Source organism: Festucalex cinctus, chromosome 5, assembly GCF_051991245.1.
Source record: "Festucalex cinctus isolate MCC-2025b chromosome 5, RoL_Fcin_1.0, whole genome shotgun sequence".
Lineage (NCBI taxonomy): Eukaryota > Metazoa > Chordata > Actinopteri > Syngnathiformes > Syngnathidae > Festucalex > Festucalex cinctus.
In genome coordinates, this window is record NC_135415.1 from 26,879,233 (window position 1) to 26,896,175 (window position 16,943).

General features: G+C 38.8%; 1 protein-coding gene across 3 annotated transcripts in view; it reads left to right on the forward strand.

Annotated features, from left to right (window-relative positions):
• The first annotated feature begins 11,289 nt into the window (after positions 1–11,289).
• Positions 11,290–16,943, forward strand: part of adgrd2 (adhesion G protein-coupled receptor D2) — a 32,085-nt gene continuing 26,431 nt past the window's right edge. The window contains exons 1-7 of one of the 3 annotated variants that reach the window (XM_077522245.1): positions 11,290–11,309; positions 12,285–12,395; positions 12,576–12,633; positions 12,731–12,970; positions 13,068–13,691; positions 15,723–15,845; positions 16,394–16,488. In XM_077522245.1, the coding sequence (XP_077378371.1) occupies positions 12,351–12,395; positions 12,576–12,633; positions 12,731–12,970; positions 13,068–13,691; positions 15,723–15,845; positions 16,394–16,488 (1,185 nt within the window). In that variant the 5' untranslated portion in view covers positions 11,290–11,309; positions 12,285–12,350. Of the gene's footprint in view, positions 11,310–11,697; positions 11,768–11,936; positions 12,396–12,575; positions 12,634–12,730; positions 12,971–13,067; positions 13,692–15,722; positions 15,846–16,393; positions 16,489–16,943 lie in introns of those variants that run through there. The other 2 variants (XM_077522244.1, XM_077522243.1) reach the window with 2 other exon arrangements.

Sequence of the window (16,943 nt, forward strand, 5' to 3'; positions counted from 1 at the left end):
GATATGTTTTCTGGACAATCCTGTTTTTCCACTGTTTTCCATGAAATGTTCTCGGTTGTGATATTGCTATACTGTTATTATGTCAAATGATGACTATAGCTAAGAGGCAACAAAGCATGCCTATTTATCAAAGGGTACCAAGAGGAAGCTGAAACTGTTCGGGTGTATGAGTGAGAGTTGACGTGTGAATGTGCACATCTACCGTATGTAGCGAGAGCAGTGCATACAAGGCTTTTTCTGCACATCTTCAAAGAGTAACATGGCTCTGTACAGCAGGGCCCTGCAGACGGTGGCATTGCCAGGGGCCGCTGGGGTGTCTGAGAGGACTAACGCAGCTTCAAACAAGAAAGACAACTTTAGGGCAGACTTTCTGATCTAAGAATCCGCTCCACCCCCTCGACCGTGGAAACAAGAAGGGGAGAAATCGAGATACCATGATAGCCCATAGACCCTACTGCCATCTGCCCTTCTCGAAGTGGAAAGCCAGCAATTTCCTGAACTGCATGTACATTGATCACTATAAATTGATCGCATCAGTCTTATCTGTAACAGTGAGATCATATTATTACAGACACTTCTGCTATACTAGTGACTCCCCCATCTCCACTTTACAATGGGGTACTGCACGAATGCTATTTTTAGACCTCAAAGCCATGTGACTTCAGCAGCTTGAACCGGAAGGGGTTCAAAATACAAGGGCGCTAGCAGAAGAGCCATGTTGGCATTGTTTGTTTCGTTCTTGTTTATCTAAAAAAATAATAATAATAAAAAAAAAAATGTGTTGCGTCAACACTGCTGTTATGGAATTTGCAGAAAAATACTACTATTTTTATATTGTCTTTTCTTTCTTTTACAATTTAATGAAATAAATGATTGAAATTGAACAAATTGAAATAAACAAAAATCAATAGAGCTCCACCAAATAACCTCCACCCATCTGTCTCAGAAAAAAACAATAGAGGGGCTTTAGCTACTCAAAACAGCGAGTAATAATCATATTAGGCGATTACGGGATTGCCAGAGAGCCAGCCGACAAAATGATTTCTCTGGGAGATCAAGTTGTAGAATTCTGGTAATCCGTTAAGAAATATTGATGCATCTTAATGACAAAATGCATACACACACAAAAAAAAAAAGGAACTTTATTGTGATGGCGATTTGATCGCATATCATGACACAGAATGCTGATCAAGCCAGCGATCAGCCAAGACTGATAAAACAAAAGAATATGGTGACAAGTGAAACCCAAACATTTTTGACTTCAGCACTGCCATTGCTTTCATTACAGACCCCCTACTTACCATTAATTAGCCTCCTCGAGCTCATTTGCAAGTCAAACTGCGGCTGTAGGACCAGAGGCTTTGAGGAGCACCCTTGTGATCTCTGGGTCCTACAGCCCCTCCAACCCTCACACATTGGTTACGAGCCGCCTTCCAGACAATTAATACCAAAAAAAAAAAAAAAAAAAACATTCACCCTCAGAATAGCCAATCCATTATTCATATTTCCACTCACTTAAATAAATCATTATGTTCTTGAGGGTTTTGCTTAAACAACATACTTTCCGTCCTCTTTCCAAACTATCTCTTTGCTAACATACAACTGAAACGTGCCTGCATTGACCTTGCACCATATTTGGTTGATCCTAAGAGAGGCAAGTAAACCCCATTCAGCCCTCATCATAATCATAACAAAGAAAAGCACAGTTTTGTCTTTTTTTTACAGCGCTGTCAAGCATTTATTTTTTTTTAAATCAGATTAATCACATCTTAGAATTTTGATTAATCATAATTCATGATTTATCACTTATTTATTTAGGCTTTTTAGTGCTGTTAAAGTTAGAGTTAATTCATCGATTAATCACAAATATTTTCACATTAATCATGTATTAATGCAGATTAATCACACTATTAATTTTTGACCCCAGATAATCTTGCATCTTGACAGAAGACGGTTACGTTAAAGGTAGCACAGGTTGCGTTAACGTAGCCATCCACTCGACAAAATTAATGGTGTGATTAATCTGCGTTAATGCATGATTAATGCAATTTTTTTTTTTGCGATTAATCAATGAGTTAACGCTTTAACTTTGACAGTACTACTAATACTCACCTAATTTGAACATCTTATTTGGCTTTGAATGCATCTAATGTCCTCTGCATTGCAATCGTGGTCTGCTGGACCAGCAAGAAAAATAAATACAAATTAGACAGAAAATAGGTGCTTTTTTTTTTTTTTTTTTTTATATTATTAATCTTTGTTGAGACAGTCAATTTCTAACTAAGTGGGGTTCCTTATTGAAAAAAGTACTTACATTATAATTCAAAAGTTTAGTTAAACGTTACTTCTGCAATTAATGAGGTGTCCAAACTTTTTGACTGTTTCTGTTTTCACTTAGCAACTTGTTCTACAGGTCCTATTGATGTGTATGATTGTGCACTGATTTGGTAAAATGTCTACGAAGTGCACATATTTTTGCATTGGCAACTTTAGTTTGTCTTTCCTTTTTACTGAAGTTGGTAAATTAAGACAGATGTTGCCATTTTTCCTGCTACCTTATCTCAGTTATTTTCCATCATTGCTTGTCAAAAACAGCTCACACAGCTTAGTGCTCTTCAATATATTGTACGTCTTCCTCAGAAGTTACTCAGCTTCACGTTGGTGGTTGAGTGTGGATAGTCAAAAAAACAAAAACAAAAAAAAACCTGTCACTTGAGATGGCAGGTAGCACAATTACCCAGTTAGCACATTCATTGCCAGACCAGCAAAAAAAATGCATCATTTGACGTCTTTTTCCGTCAATGGCAGTGAATGAGTTAAACATGGTAAAAATCAATGAAGCAATTATAAATTGTTGATATATTGTACAGCAGGGGTGTCCAAACTTTTTCCTCTGAGGGCCACATACAGAAAAATAGAAAGCTGCAAGGGCCACTTTGATATTTTTTTTAAAGTTATTTATTAACACATTCATTGCCAGACCAGAAAAAAAAATGCATCATTTGACGTCTTTTTCCGTCAATGGCAGTGAATGAGTTAACATGATCATCTGTCAGCCCAAAGACATGACGACAAAGACGGCAGCAAGAGTGTGGCAATATCCCATCTGTGTACAATCTATTAGATTATTTCACAGCACAAGAAAGCTCTCACAAGCACAAAGGGTGGGCGGGAGTGCCACTCTTTCCTTCCCTCGCCCCCTACTCTTGCCAATTAGCAGAGGAGTCCCCTTTTCCGGCATCTATTATACCTATTAAGTATTCTGTGTGCTGCTATCAGTTTTCCATAACTAGCTCGCACAAAGACCAAAATGCTCCGTTTGGTGTGATTTGTTGCCCCGCTTGACCGCTTCTTTGTCCCAGGCCAGACTGGCTAAGAGCTGTTCAATGGGCCCCCCCCCCCCCCCGCTGTTTATCAAGTCGAGCGAATCTGTAATGAAATAAGTGGGCTTGACAATATGACAGCGGAGCAGAGGTATAAGCAACACACAGCCTTATTTGAATCATTTAAGCAAGACGCAATTACAGCTGCACTCGCCATAGAGGAAAGCGCCGATTTAAAGGAAAACACAAATCAATGCGCAGCGATGCTGATGTGTGTGACAGAAAGTGCCTGTTAGTGGTACACAACTGCTCTCGAGCATCATTACACTCAGTGAAGACGATATATTGCTGCCTAAAGAGGAATGAAAACAAAAAAGTTGTGGAGGAGGGAGAGGGGGGGGGGCTCATGGGCCTTGGATAGTCACTTAAGGATGGAAAATTGCAGCCAATTTTAACATCTTCAACGACTCTTCACACTTTTCCAAGCTTCAAAGAAGTTTGACTTCCTTTGGGTATAATTTGAACTTAATATGATGGCATCGAAGAAGTCTTCATCAAAAGTCATGTTATGACTTCCACTATTTTTGTTGGAGCCATTATCTCCAAAGGGAGCTGGAATTAAGAAGTGATGGAATAGTTTAAGATTAGTTAAATTGAATAAAAGCAAGTATAGAAGTTAAAACATTTGTGTTAGTTCTGCTTTGTTTTTTAAGTCTTGACCATATTGTGGTTATTTATGTTTACCATGCCACAATATCGTCGTCGACATGTTCACAATATTTAAAAGGAACACATTTGTTCAAAAAGTCAGGTTGATTTCCATTTGTGCAGTTCTAGCCCCCTCTAGTGGCTAGTTTATTAGTGCAATTTAATTTTCATTAGGGATATTTTGGCCTTCTATGTTTAATCCATCCAACCATCCATTTCCTTGACCGCTTATTCCTCACAAGGGTCGCGGGGGGTGCTGGCGCCTATCTCAGCTGGCTCTGGGCAGTAGGCGGGGGACACCCTGGACTGGTTGCCAGCCAATCGCAGGGCACACAGAGACGGACAACCATCCACACTCACACGCACACCTAGGGACAATTCGGAGCGCCCAATTAACCTGCCATGCATGTCTGTGGAATGTGGGAGGAGACCGGAGTACCCGGAGAAGACCCACGCAGGCACGGGGAGAACATGCAAACTCCACCCAGGAATGGCCGAAGCCTGGACTCGAACCGGAGTCCTCAGAACTGGGAGGCGACGTGCTAACCAGTCGACCACCGTGCCTTCTATGTTTAAAATCTAAGCTAATTGTCAGATGAAGGGGAACCGAATTAGCTTGTGAAGCGATCAATGTGTGCTTTCATCAGCAAGTAAGTGCTTATAGATGAGATTGAGATTGTAGATCAGAGGTGTCCAAACTACAGCCCGGGGGCTATTTGCGGCCCACCGTCCACTTTTTAGTGGCCCGAGACATATGCTAAAAATGGCATTTGACTCAGTTCAAATGAAATAAAAACAAAAATGTTTGGAGATGGTCAAAGTAAGAAGGGAAGGTGTCGAAAAACACAAGTGCTATTAAAGTTTATTTTACTTAAATAAAACAAAAACAAAAAAACTAGAATTCAAAAAACAACAAAATAAAAATAAAAACGAAGATGCTTTTTAAAAAAAGAAAACTAACTGAAACTACATTTTATGTTTACAAAACTAACAAAAATAAAACAAACAAAATAAATGCACAAGTAATGCACATTTTAAAAAAAACTAAAACTAATACTGAAACTAACTAAACTTAAACTAATCATTTATTAAAGAACTAAAACTAATTACAAAAAAACAAACTAACAGAACCACCCTGAAAACTAATTAAAACTAACAAAATTAAAAAAAAACAAAAAAAACTCAAAATTAAATAAAAACTAAAATGAAAAATTCCACAACTATAATAACCCTACTGCCATATTAGAAATAAATTGGTTTGTATACTGTAGCACTTTTCTAAATATGCAAAAGCACAAATGATTTTTTTTGTAAAATTTTTATTACTAAACACAATTTCTCTTCATTACATTATGTGGCCCTTGCGTCCTTCTGATTTGATTGATGTTGTAGATGGTTGATGTGTTGCTGTAATGTACAAAAGCACAATATTGTGCATTTTGTTTTAGTATGAGCTCTCTTTTTTACAATACTGTGATCTTTTTAAAATATCACCAACGCCCCCACAATAACGTGATAATTATCGTATCGTGACCTTCATATTGTGAAAAATCCTATCGTCATGTTTGGATATCGTTACATCCCTAATGCCCACCACTGGCCAGGTATGGCTACTACATTTGGATTAGTTCAGTTGAAAAATACGTTAACATTTGAAAACGTCTACTGATGTGTAAAAATGTAGTATGCACTTAAGTTACAATAATAATGACTAAAAGATTATTTTACAGCGCTGGAAGACAGCTGGGCTCGGCTCCAGCATGCCCGGGACCCTCGTGAGGATAAGCGGCTCAGATAATGGATAGATGGAATCGGTTTTTGTGTGTGCTATAGATACAGAAGAATAAAAGTGAGCAAGTGCAGGTTCTTTGGATTGGCGAGCAAATGTGAAATAATATGTTTTGGACGTTGTTGTTTTTTCCCTCCTAGCCTTTGCCCCAGTAATCTCCAGCCCTGCACCTGGACCTTAGACTCAACAACGGTAAAATGTATGTCTCGAAGATAACCCCTATATTCACTTTATTTTTTTATTTTTTTTCCCCCAGGGCGAGACTTGACTATGCCTATTGCCCCTCACTCGCTACTATGACTCTCTGTAGAGGATTTTGCGGGTCCACCCCTCATCTATCAGTGACACAATCAGCTGACAGAGCACTTATTCACACTCACTCATGAATATTCAATTTACTCCCACTTCAAGGGTACATAAGACATATCTATACACAGGAGATAAGAACACTATCGCACCTACTGTGTCATATCGTTTCACCACCTCCCCCATTTTCATCTTCCAAGGTTTTCAACAACCTAAACATTAGTAACCGATATGCAGACATTAATTTCAAGCACACGTTTCAGTAGGTGTCGACCAGGAGACATTTTTTTCCCTGACACTTTGTGCAAGGCAACACGATCCTGCACACTTTGCGCAACGGGAAAATCCCATTTGTCCTTTGTCAGCACAAACGCTTTAATTTGAGGCTTTTTCGCTCCTGAGTAAGCAGTGAATCTCCTCAGGAGCCAAGTGAGACACAGGAAATACATGCACACGTCTCCCTCATCAACAGGGACACTTCACTCTGAGCTCGCTATTCTTTCAGGTCAGAAAGGTTTAAAAAACAAACAAATAAAAAACTCACTTTAGTTATGTTGTTAAACTGGATGTAAATGGCACACTTGAACGGTTGGAAAAAAAAAAATGCTCAGGGCAAATGCAAAAGCTCAGGGCAACTCCCACCAGTTTCCCAAACCAGAATGAACAGTAGGACTACCCACCATATTTGGTCACATTATACAACTGATTTATTAGAAATTGTTTGTGAAAAGTAACGTGTATATTAGGGATGTAACGATATCCAAACATCACAATACGATATTATCACAATATGAAGGTCACGATACGATAATTCTCACGATATTGTGGGGGCATTGGTGATATTTAAAAAAGATCACAATATTGTAAAAAAGAGAGCTCATACTAAAAAAAAGCACAACATTGTACTTTTGTACATAACAGCAAAGCATATAAACCACCTACAATCTCTAATAACAATATTGAGTCACTTACTTGCTAATGCAAGCACACATTGATCGCTTCACAAGCAAATTACATTCCCCTAAATCTGACAATTAGCATAGTTTTTAAACATAGAAGGCCAAAACATCCCTAATAAAAATTAAATAGCACTTACAAACTAGCCACTAGAGGGTGCTAGAACTGCACAAATGGAAATCAACCTGACTTTTTGAACAAATGTGTTCCCTTTAAATATTGTGAACATGACGACGACGATATTGTGGCAGTTTTAATATCGCGATATCACGATATTGCCCTTATCGTGACATCCCTAGTGTATATACACTTTTTACTAAGGGTCATTGAAGACTATGGATTTAAATGCAGGTGAGTCATCCAATAAATAACCAACCAATAATTTTGACACAAATGACTAAAATACATACATACATATATATATATATATATATATATATATATATATATATATATATATATATATATATATGCGTGTGTGTGTTGAGAAGTGAAGTAGTTGCCTCTGTGTCAGTTTCTGTGATGGTTATTGTGGAAGGCTGAAAGCAATGAGAGAGCTAAATACAAATCCTTGTTACATTAATTGTTACATCTGTTCCCCATTGCCTGCGCCTGTAATTTCCTCCACCTCAGGTGACTGTAGGTGAATCAGGACGGGCAAACCCGTTTGCTCTCTGATCAGTGCTGACATGCAGGGACAACTGAGGCAGATGTTTGGAAATGTTCACCAGGTAGTACACACAGTCCCGTGCAGAGGGTGGTGAGATCACACAAGGCTTGAACACCACCCAGTGGTCAAAGGAAGAAAAGCAGACTCAATTCCTGGGCAGTTTTCACAACGCATTTGCTACACTGCACAGAAACCCAATGATATGCACATTCACCTCCTAGTTTCTGAATTTAAATATGTATTGGCTTGAGCCTTGCACACACGCGCACACGATCCATCAAATCCACCTCCATCAAAAGCACCAAAATTGTGTTATAGATCGCCTGCACTTCAAAATAGACCTGCTTTTAGGCAGTCTAGATTTAGTCTACTTTTTGTGAACAAATGCACTGTTATATATATATATATATATATATATATATATATATATATATATATATATATATATATATATATATATATATATATATATATATATATATATATATATATATATATAAACCGCTTGTGCTATTTTGTTTTTCCAATTGTTTCAAACTGATCTTTTTTTCAATCTGAACCATTACATTTTATCTGAAATGACAGCTCCTCTGGTTATTGTACGCAATCGACGACACAGTTCCAAAATTTGAAACAGCGTCGCGGAACCTCCGTTGAATGCGCTGCTCTTGACGCCATTGACGGAAAAAGACGTCAAATGATGCATTTTTTTTTTTTTGGTTGGTCTGGCAATGAATGTGTTAATAAATAACTTAAAAAAAATAATCAATGTGGCCCTTGCAGCTTTCTATTTTCCTGTACGTGGCCCTCAGAGGAAAAAGTTTGGACACCCCTGCTCTAAGCTGTCCCTCTCTAAAAAGCAGCATTGTCTTCCTGAAACTGAGGCCTAATTCTGTTTAAAGACAGCTCACACAGGACCAGCCCAATCCCATCTCCCTCTGTCACTTTTTCTTTGTGTCATGCCAAAAGCCTATATCATTTATATGGCTACTTTTAAATGCGGTTTCTGTGGCGACAGCCGTGACCCCTGTTGCAGTCGACAGGGCCCTGAGTAGCTGGGCTGATTGATGGTGCAGAGGTAGCTATAAAGGCTATCTGCTGCTGCCAGATTAGGACAGGCAAACATGGCCCCTGAATGCTGACCAGCCAAGAATGTTACTTCACAAGGCAGCATTCCGCCATTTTCTATCCTCGGGTTTACAGGCGTACTGTATATTCCGTGAGCATGGAAACTTTCAGTACGTATTGCTAGCTGTGGTGTCAGAGTGTAATAGGAGGTTTCAAAGAATTGACAAAATTAATGGTGGTACTCAATGGTGTGTACCATATAGCCAAGAAAAAAGCATGCGCAGTAGCAAGAGGACAATCCCACATAATTAATTATAATGTATCATGTCAAAAAAATCCCCTTGTTAGTACTGTGTGGGATCAAATAGACCCGAGTTCTGCTGGGCAGTTTTCAACGCTGCAGTAGAGGCTGAAATAAGTTGGTGGGGGTGATTGTATTTCTGTTCTGTTCTCTGCTTGGCCATTCTGGGAAAAAGCCTCCATTCTTGCTCCGCACGTCGGTCACTGGTCTTTTGTGTGCAACGATGCAAGCCCACCAAGTGTTTGACGTTTCCATACCGTCCTTACAATTGCCAGGTTGTCATGGAAATACACTGGGTGGCAGCGGCAGCAGAGTTACAGTGGAGGGAAGAGAGAAGCAAAGGGAGGGAGGTCAATTAGTCTCTTCTTCCTTTGTCAGCTCTGGCTCGATGCAGCTAAGTCTGTTGATTAAATAGCTCTGACTAAAGTTTGTTGACTTCAGGTTAAAAAGCGGGACAGATTACTCAAATGACCGGGAAAAACCACATAGGACCCTGGTTTAAAAACGCTTGCATGTGGTAAAACACATGGGTTGAAAGTTGTTAGATTTATGTGACTTTACTAAGTGTTGTGAACAGTCCCCTGATCTAATGCCTGTTGAAGACAGTCGATCTAATGGACATAAGTGGGCTTAAAGAAGTATAAAGTGAAAGTGCTCTTGAACTGCTGAAAGCACTCCAAACTTGGGGCTCGTAAGCCGATGGTATAAAAATATATGTACTATTTCTGGACATACAAGTGTGAACATATGATAGAGCAGTGGTGCATTTTGGGTGGCTCAAGGACAAGGGCAGGCATCAGTTTACAGTTTACAATAGATCTTCATACGTCTTCCAAATCCTTTTAAAGGGGATGTATCTCGGTATTAAGCCCTTCCACAGTTAACTATAGGCATATATTGATTAAATCTTACCTGTAATGTATTTTTTTAGGAAATATTAGGTATTTTGCTGGCTATTTTTCTAACGCGGAAGTAAAACGCCCGGTTCAGTAAAACCCCGCCTCTCCGCGCGGCGCTTGTCCTGCACGCCCCGCCCACAAAACTCCGGCCAGTCCTTGCAGTACAATTGCATCTTCTTTAAATGTGGAAATTGGATGGATGTTCAATTCTTCAATAAACATTTGAAACAAAATGGCTCCTGTGCCGCAGGAGGAGGGGAAGAAGAGGGAAAAGGAAAAAAAAATCCTAAGTGGGACGTGAATTAAAATTACCACGCAATATTTCAAAAAGTAAAAACAATAGAAAACTCTAGCTTGGACACATGTTGTACGTACCTTCAAATTTTTATTTCACGTTTTACAAGTACAAATTTTAACTTATGAGGGTGATTAAAAAAAATAAAAAAAAGGCACCAAAATTATCACGCAATATTTCAAAAATTAAAAACAATAGAAAACTCTAGCTTGGACACATGTTGTACGTACCTTCAAATTTATTTATTTCACGTTTTACAAGTGGCCAGTGTGGCTATCTATTTCTATTTTGAGTTTTGATTTTAGTCTTGACTTTTTTTTTTTACTGATTCTTTTTTTTTAATTGACTTCTTTGTCATTGCGAAACCTTCTTAATTCTGTATACAGTATTCTACATTAAACAATTGAGGTAAGTGCAGTCATTTAGCACATTTTTTAGTGTTTTTGAACACTTTGTTTTTGGGAATTTTTTAAAAAGTCATTATATGATAATGTGAACTTTGGCAGATATGTAATTAATCCATCCATACATTTTCTTGACCGCTTATTCCTCACAAGGGTCGCTGGGAGGCGGACGTGCTAACCACTCGGCCACCGTGCCGCCCATGTAATTAATCAGTATTGCATATTGATATTTATCTGTTTCCTAATTATTGTGAAAAATCATTAACACGATCAGTGTCCTCTCATATAATTATTTTTAAGATTGCGAGGGAACGCAATCTTTGCGAGAGAACGCAGTTGTTTTGCGAGGGAACGCAAAGTTGTTGTTTTTTCGACAACCATGTGACCTTAGCTGCGCCGTAAACACTTCCGGGTCATCTTCCATATGAACAAAAGCGACGAGGATGGAACGTTTGTAAACATGAAACAAAACAGTGGGAAAGCTTTCCCAAAGCGACTAGGATGGAGCATGTATTTTTCCACTGCTTTATTTACACGTCGCTTTTGTTCACATGGAAGATGACCCGGAAGTGTTTACGGCGCAGCGAAGGTAACAGGGGCTCCGTACAAAACAACTTTGCGTTCTCTCGCCAAGATTGCGTTCCGCAAAGTTGTTTTGCGAGAGAACGCAAAATGTTTTTGCGAGAGAACGCAAAGTTTTGTTTTTTTCTACCATGTCACCTTAGGGGCTCCGTACAATTAATGGCATTTTGAACACATTTGTTATTTTAGAAGTGTGTCTCAAATTGGTAGCCCTTTGCGTAAATCAGTGTCCAGTATGAAGCTCTCATTTTCAAAAAGATAAGATGACTGTTGTTTATCAATTAATAAAAATGCAATCCCTCAAATTGTTAAGTAATAATCTTCTATCCACTATAAAGGATAAACCAGATGTTTTGATGAACTTTGAGTCCTATAGAAGAAATAAATAAGTGCTATGTGGTAAAAATGTCCACTCCCCTGCTGCTCTTGATGAACTCACTTTGCCAAATGCTTGACACTGCTTGCGTAAGTGAGGTTCTTTTTTCTTTTTTTTTCCCTTTTTTTTTGGGTGGTGGTGGGGGGGCTACTGCATTTACATGACAAAGCTAGATAGCTTCAGGGTGCAAGAGAAGGAAGGGTATGGTGTCTGGAGAGAGGGAGGTGGAAGGAGGGAAGAGAGAAGAGGGAGAATAGATGTCCCTCTTGCACACACGGTGGGATTGCTGATTGTCTGCCAGTCTTGAGACCTCTGCTGGATATGTTGGACATCGAGGCAGAGGTTCTTGATGACGAGTCTGGATGGATTTACCTTCAGTTGTCCTACACGTCTGGATTTTGCTTCCAAATTACTTAGGGAATGACGTTCCGCTGTTTTTGCTGAAAAACAGGGGTTCGAGCTTTCTTATGACCACATTTTTCAAAGCAACCTGTTGTTCTTGGTTTGCTTTGGCCCTGTCACGAGATTAAACATTTTGACTGGCTTTTCGAATACACCTTTTTTAAGCAGTGTATTGAAACAACACTTTTTTTTCCCCCCCTTCAGGATTCTTGAACTTGGACCAAGTTGGACCAATATTTTGTTTGAACTGGATATTAGACTGATATAGAGATGACTGGAGCATTGCATACTGGACTAATACTATTTTCTGTTGTGGTAATTAAGTTTCTAATACTACTCCACATTATATAAAAGCTTTATTCAAAGATTGTTTCTCTTATCATGTAATCATGAATATGTATTTTGAACGAGTGACAAAAGTCAGGACTTTTACAATGATCAGTGATAGCTCAACATAAATTACAAGTGTCACATCAACTTGACTTCTTCCTGTAGGTTGTGTGTGAGACTGAGCCAACGCATGTTGGGACTGACAGAGCGAGCGATTCACATGGTAAGTCGCTGTTTATCAAATCCTTCAATCCAACCTCATGTCTTGCAAACCATCTTGATATGTGTGAATGTATAAGCCAAAAATCTCGACTCCTCAGGCCAGTCCAAATTGGTTCACTTGTCCTCACGTTGGGCGTTAGTGCTGGTCAATGAGTCGCTAGACTTTTCCAGGGCTGAGAGCTCCTGCAGAAGTCACTTCAGCTCACTTGCCACCTTGGCCCACTCGGAGGTCCGGGAAGGGGCATTGGAGTTGCTGCGTCAGGCCGGACACCAGTCACATGTCTGGATCAACAATCCCTCCAAATTGCCATCCAAACCCTTGCCCCGGTCCAAGCAGTGTGAGTGAGATCAGTGGCACAGTACAAATCAGTATACCTGCTGCACATTGACAAACCCTGTAAAACTGATTTATTATTCCTGTGTGCCTTTGTTTAGATGTACAGTTCTCAGCTCTAAACTTTCCAAAAACATCCAGAGAAGGCTTTGCTCGCATCAATAGGCCCTTCCCTGCTCTGTCATCGGTCAGCGTGTGTGTTCGTATTCAGTGGGATCCAGAATGGAACGAAGTGTCCACCATCTTCTCCTATGCTGCTCGCATGTTTACCAATGAATTCCTGCTACGAGGTCAGGGTGACATGCAGGGACGGGTCCTCCTGGCACTCATTGTCCATGGGAAACATCTTCCATATAAAGCATCTTTCCCTAACGATGGCGGATGGCATCACATCTGTGTCACTTGGAGCAGCAGCCTCTGGGCCATCTATGTGGATGGTGAAAGGAAGGACATGGGATCTGGCTCAGACACTTTGAGAGATATCTATGCTGATGGGATCCTTATTCTGGGTCAGGACCAAGACTCATTTGGAGGGAATTTCACTGAACCCTTTTTTGGAAATATCACCGACTTAAATGTTTGGAATATATCTCTGGAAAGCCGCCACGTCCGCGCTTTGAATGGATGTGCAGCCATGAATCAGGTCATGCTTTTCAGATGGAACCTAGACCATCTGATCAATCACCCAGCTGTCAAGGAGGTCCAGGCCCTTCTGTTTTGTCCAGGTATGATCACAGTCCAGCTGCATGAATTTTCATGTCTTTTCATGGACTGCACTTTTTCATAACTTTTTTATTTTTATTTTTATTTTTTATTGTGGTGTACTCGCTGTTCAAAGACTGAGTTCATAGTAGGGCTTAATTCAGACTTCCAAAATTGACTTGATTCCATTCAGAAGGGCTTGATTCGATTCATGATTCACATTAATTTTACTTTACTAAATAACAAACTATGGGTAGTATTCACATGATGTCACTGAACTATGCCCATCGAGCCGGTGACCCATATTGTGCCGCTCACGGGTGCGTAGAATGTCAACTGTCGAATGTGAACAAACAAATGAACTAAGAGTCTGGAGAAGAAATACATGGACTGCAAGCATAAATCAAAAAAGACTTCCAACAGACAAACTCGACCAAATTGCCTTCTGACCATTTTGATTAAGGTCAGCATTATTGTAATATTGTTAACATTAGAGCAGTCAAACGATTACATTTTGGCGTATCATTTGAGAGCAGAATAACCTGCTCAAGTTACCTCCATCGGGCCTCGCAAAACAACCCTTCTGAAGTGTCCGTTTTGATCATTTTAACAGTTGTATTTTACAGGCAAATTATTCTATTTAAGGATCGAGGAAAGCTATTAGAACAGTCTTTGATTCTAAATATATTTTCTATTTGATAATTTCACATTAATTTCAAGATTTTGCTCAAGTAAATTTCTGTTAGAAGGTTTGAAGAACTGCGATTGGCTGCAACCAGTCCAGGGAGTTCCCCCGCCTACTGCCCAGAGCCAGCTGAGATAGGCGCCAGCACCCCCCGCGACCCTTGTGAGGAATAAGCGGTCAAGAAAATGGATGGATGGAAGGTTTGAAGAAGAAAGTAGAAGCAGAAGTAGATAAATGTGATTAATTATGGAAAATAGTGCAATTATCCATCCATCCATTTTCTTGACCGCTTATTCCTCACAAGGGTCGTGTGGGGTGCTGGCGCCTATCTCAGCTGGCTCTGGGCAGGAGGCAGGGGACACCCTGGACTGGTTGCCAGCCAATCGCAGGGCACACAGAGACGAACAACCATCCACACGCACAAGCACACCTAGGGACAATTTGGAGCACCCAATTAACCTGCCATGCATGTCTTTGGAATGTGGGAGGAGACCGGAGTACCCGGAGAAGACCCACACGGGCACAGGGAGAACATGCAAACTCCACCCAGGAAGGCCGGAGCCTGGACTCGAACCCGAGTCCCCAGAACTGGGAGGCGGACGTGCTAACCATTAACACACCGTGCCGCCTGAGAACAGATAATAAAATAAAAAATAATTCAATCAATCAATAAATAAGGTTATTACACCAGAGATTTAATTAATAATAATAATACCAATAATAATAATAATAATAATAATAATAATAATAAAAGGAAAAATAAAAATTCAATCAATCAATAAATAAGGTTATTACACCAGAGATTGAATTAATAATAATAATGATAATGATAATGATAATAATAATAATAATAATAATAATAATAATAATAATAATAAGACGTGGGCCTAATTAGACAGATTTTAAAAGTTATGTTGTTAAATGCATCTATTAGTAGGCAACTGGATTGAGTTTCATAGAGGTGAAAATGAAGTATCAATACATTGCAAAATATTCCACTGCAGTATTCCAATCCTTACGAAATGTTAATTTATTTATTTTCTTTATTTTATTTATTTTATTATTATTATTATTATTATTATTATTATTATTATTATTAATTTATTTATTTATTTATTTATTTATTTTAAGGAATGTTCTTTCAGCAAGGTACTCTATGTTGGACATTTTGACTGAAGTGTGAGCATACCTTGTTCACCATAAAATGAGTCTTTCTCATGAGCATCCCATTCTTTTCAAGATGAATTGCATATTTTGACTTTGTTTACCCTGTTCCTCTCATTGTGATTAATTTACTTCACATTTTGTTGCAAACTCTTGTCTTTTCAATCTGACCGTGTCATTTGGCACTGGTGTGACATGTGGGCAGAAAAGCACCAGAAGATGGCGCTGCAAGGCTGCAGAGCGCTGCAGATCCAGACAGATCAGCACCCACTAATGAGTCTGATAGACTGCGCTGAGCCACTGCCATTTATCTGCATGAGTAGCAGAGGTAGGTCTCATTTTATTTGAACAAGTTATTGCAATTCCATTGGTAGATGCAGATAGTAAAATATAAACTACCAGTTTATCAACAGCCAGTCCCAAATATTCTTTACTTTTCATTCAATAATTTGAACTGTCTAGGTAAAATCTCTTCAATTTACGCTTGATTACTAATACATACTAAAATGGAGAAAAATCACAAGTGGCAGTTTCAAGAAATGTTGTACAGAGAAGGTGGAGAAGAGAAGAGAAATAGTTGGAGTTGTGAACATGTTTGAAGCAAATGCAAACAAAGCAATGCAAATGAAGAAAAAACATATTTTATTTTAAAGTATGCAAAATGATCAATTCCTGCATATGAAGCTAATGATATATTTATTTACTGTATTTGTATGTCATCTGCGAAGCCTTATTATTGCCATTTAATTTTGAATCCACTTGATGTAAATACAGTCAAAATATGGAATAAAATGCATCATTTACACAGCACATCACTGAACTAACACCATGCTTTGGTATTGTTTTGTTTTTGTTTTTGTTTTTTTTTCAAACCAGAACGCTACCTGAAGATCAAACAGATTAGTGACTCCCAAAGCGCTCAACCCACTGCCTTTATGAATCATCTGATGAAGCTTTCCAATCACAGCCAGGTAGACAGTCCAGACATTTTTACCTATTCATACTCATTCTTCTCTTTATCCTTCCATGAGTTGATATTTATCTATTATTATTCCCAAGCGTTCCGCATTCGACTACAAACTTCAATTCCAATAAAGTTGGGATGCTGTGTAAAACATAAATAAAAATGCAATCTGTATTCAGTTGAATTCAAGATATTGTTTAAAATGTGAAAACGGAAAAATGTTCATATTCTCTCATTTCGAGAGCACACCAAAATTACTCAATCAAACAATTGCATCTATTGTTTATATTTTAATGTGTTATTTATTTATTTATTTATCTATGTATTTATTTATTTTCGAAAAACTGCTACATGAACAACTTTATACAATGCAAATAGTTTAGGTTTTACAAGATTTTGGGGTGGTAGAGGACCTGTTATTGTAACCTATCAGAATATATTAGCAGCTGAATCCCAATTTCT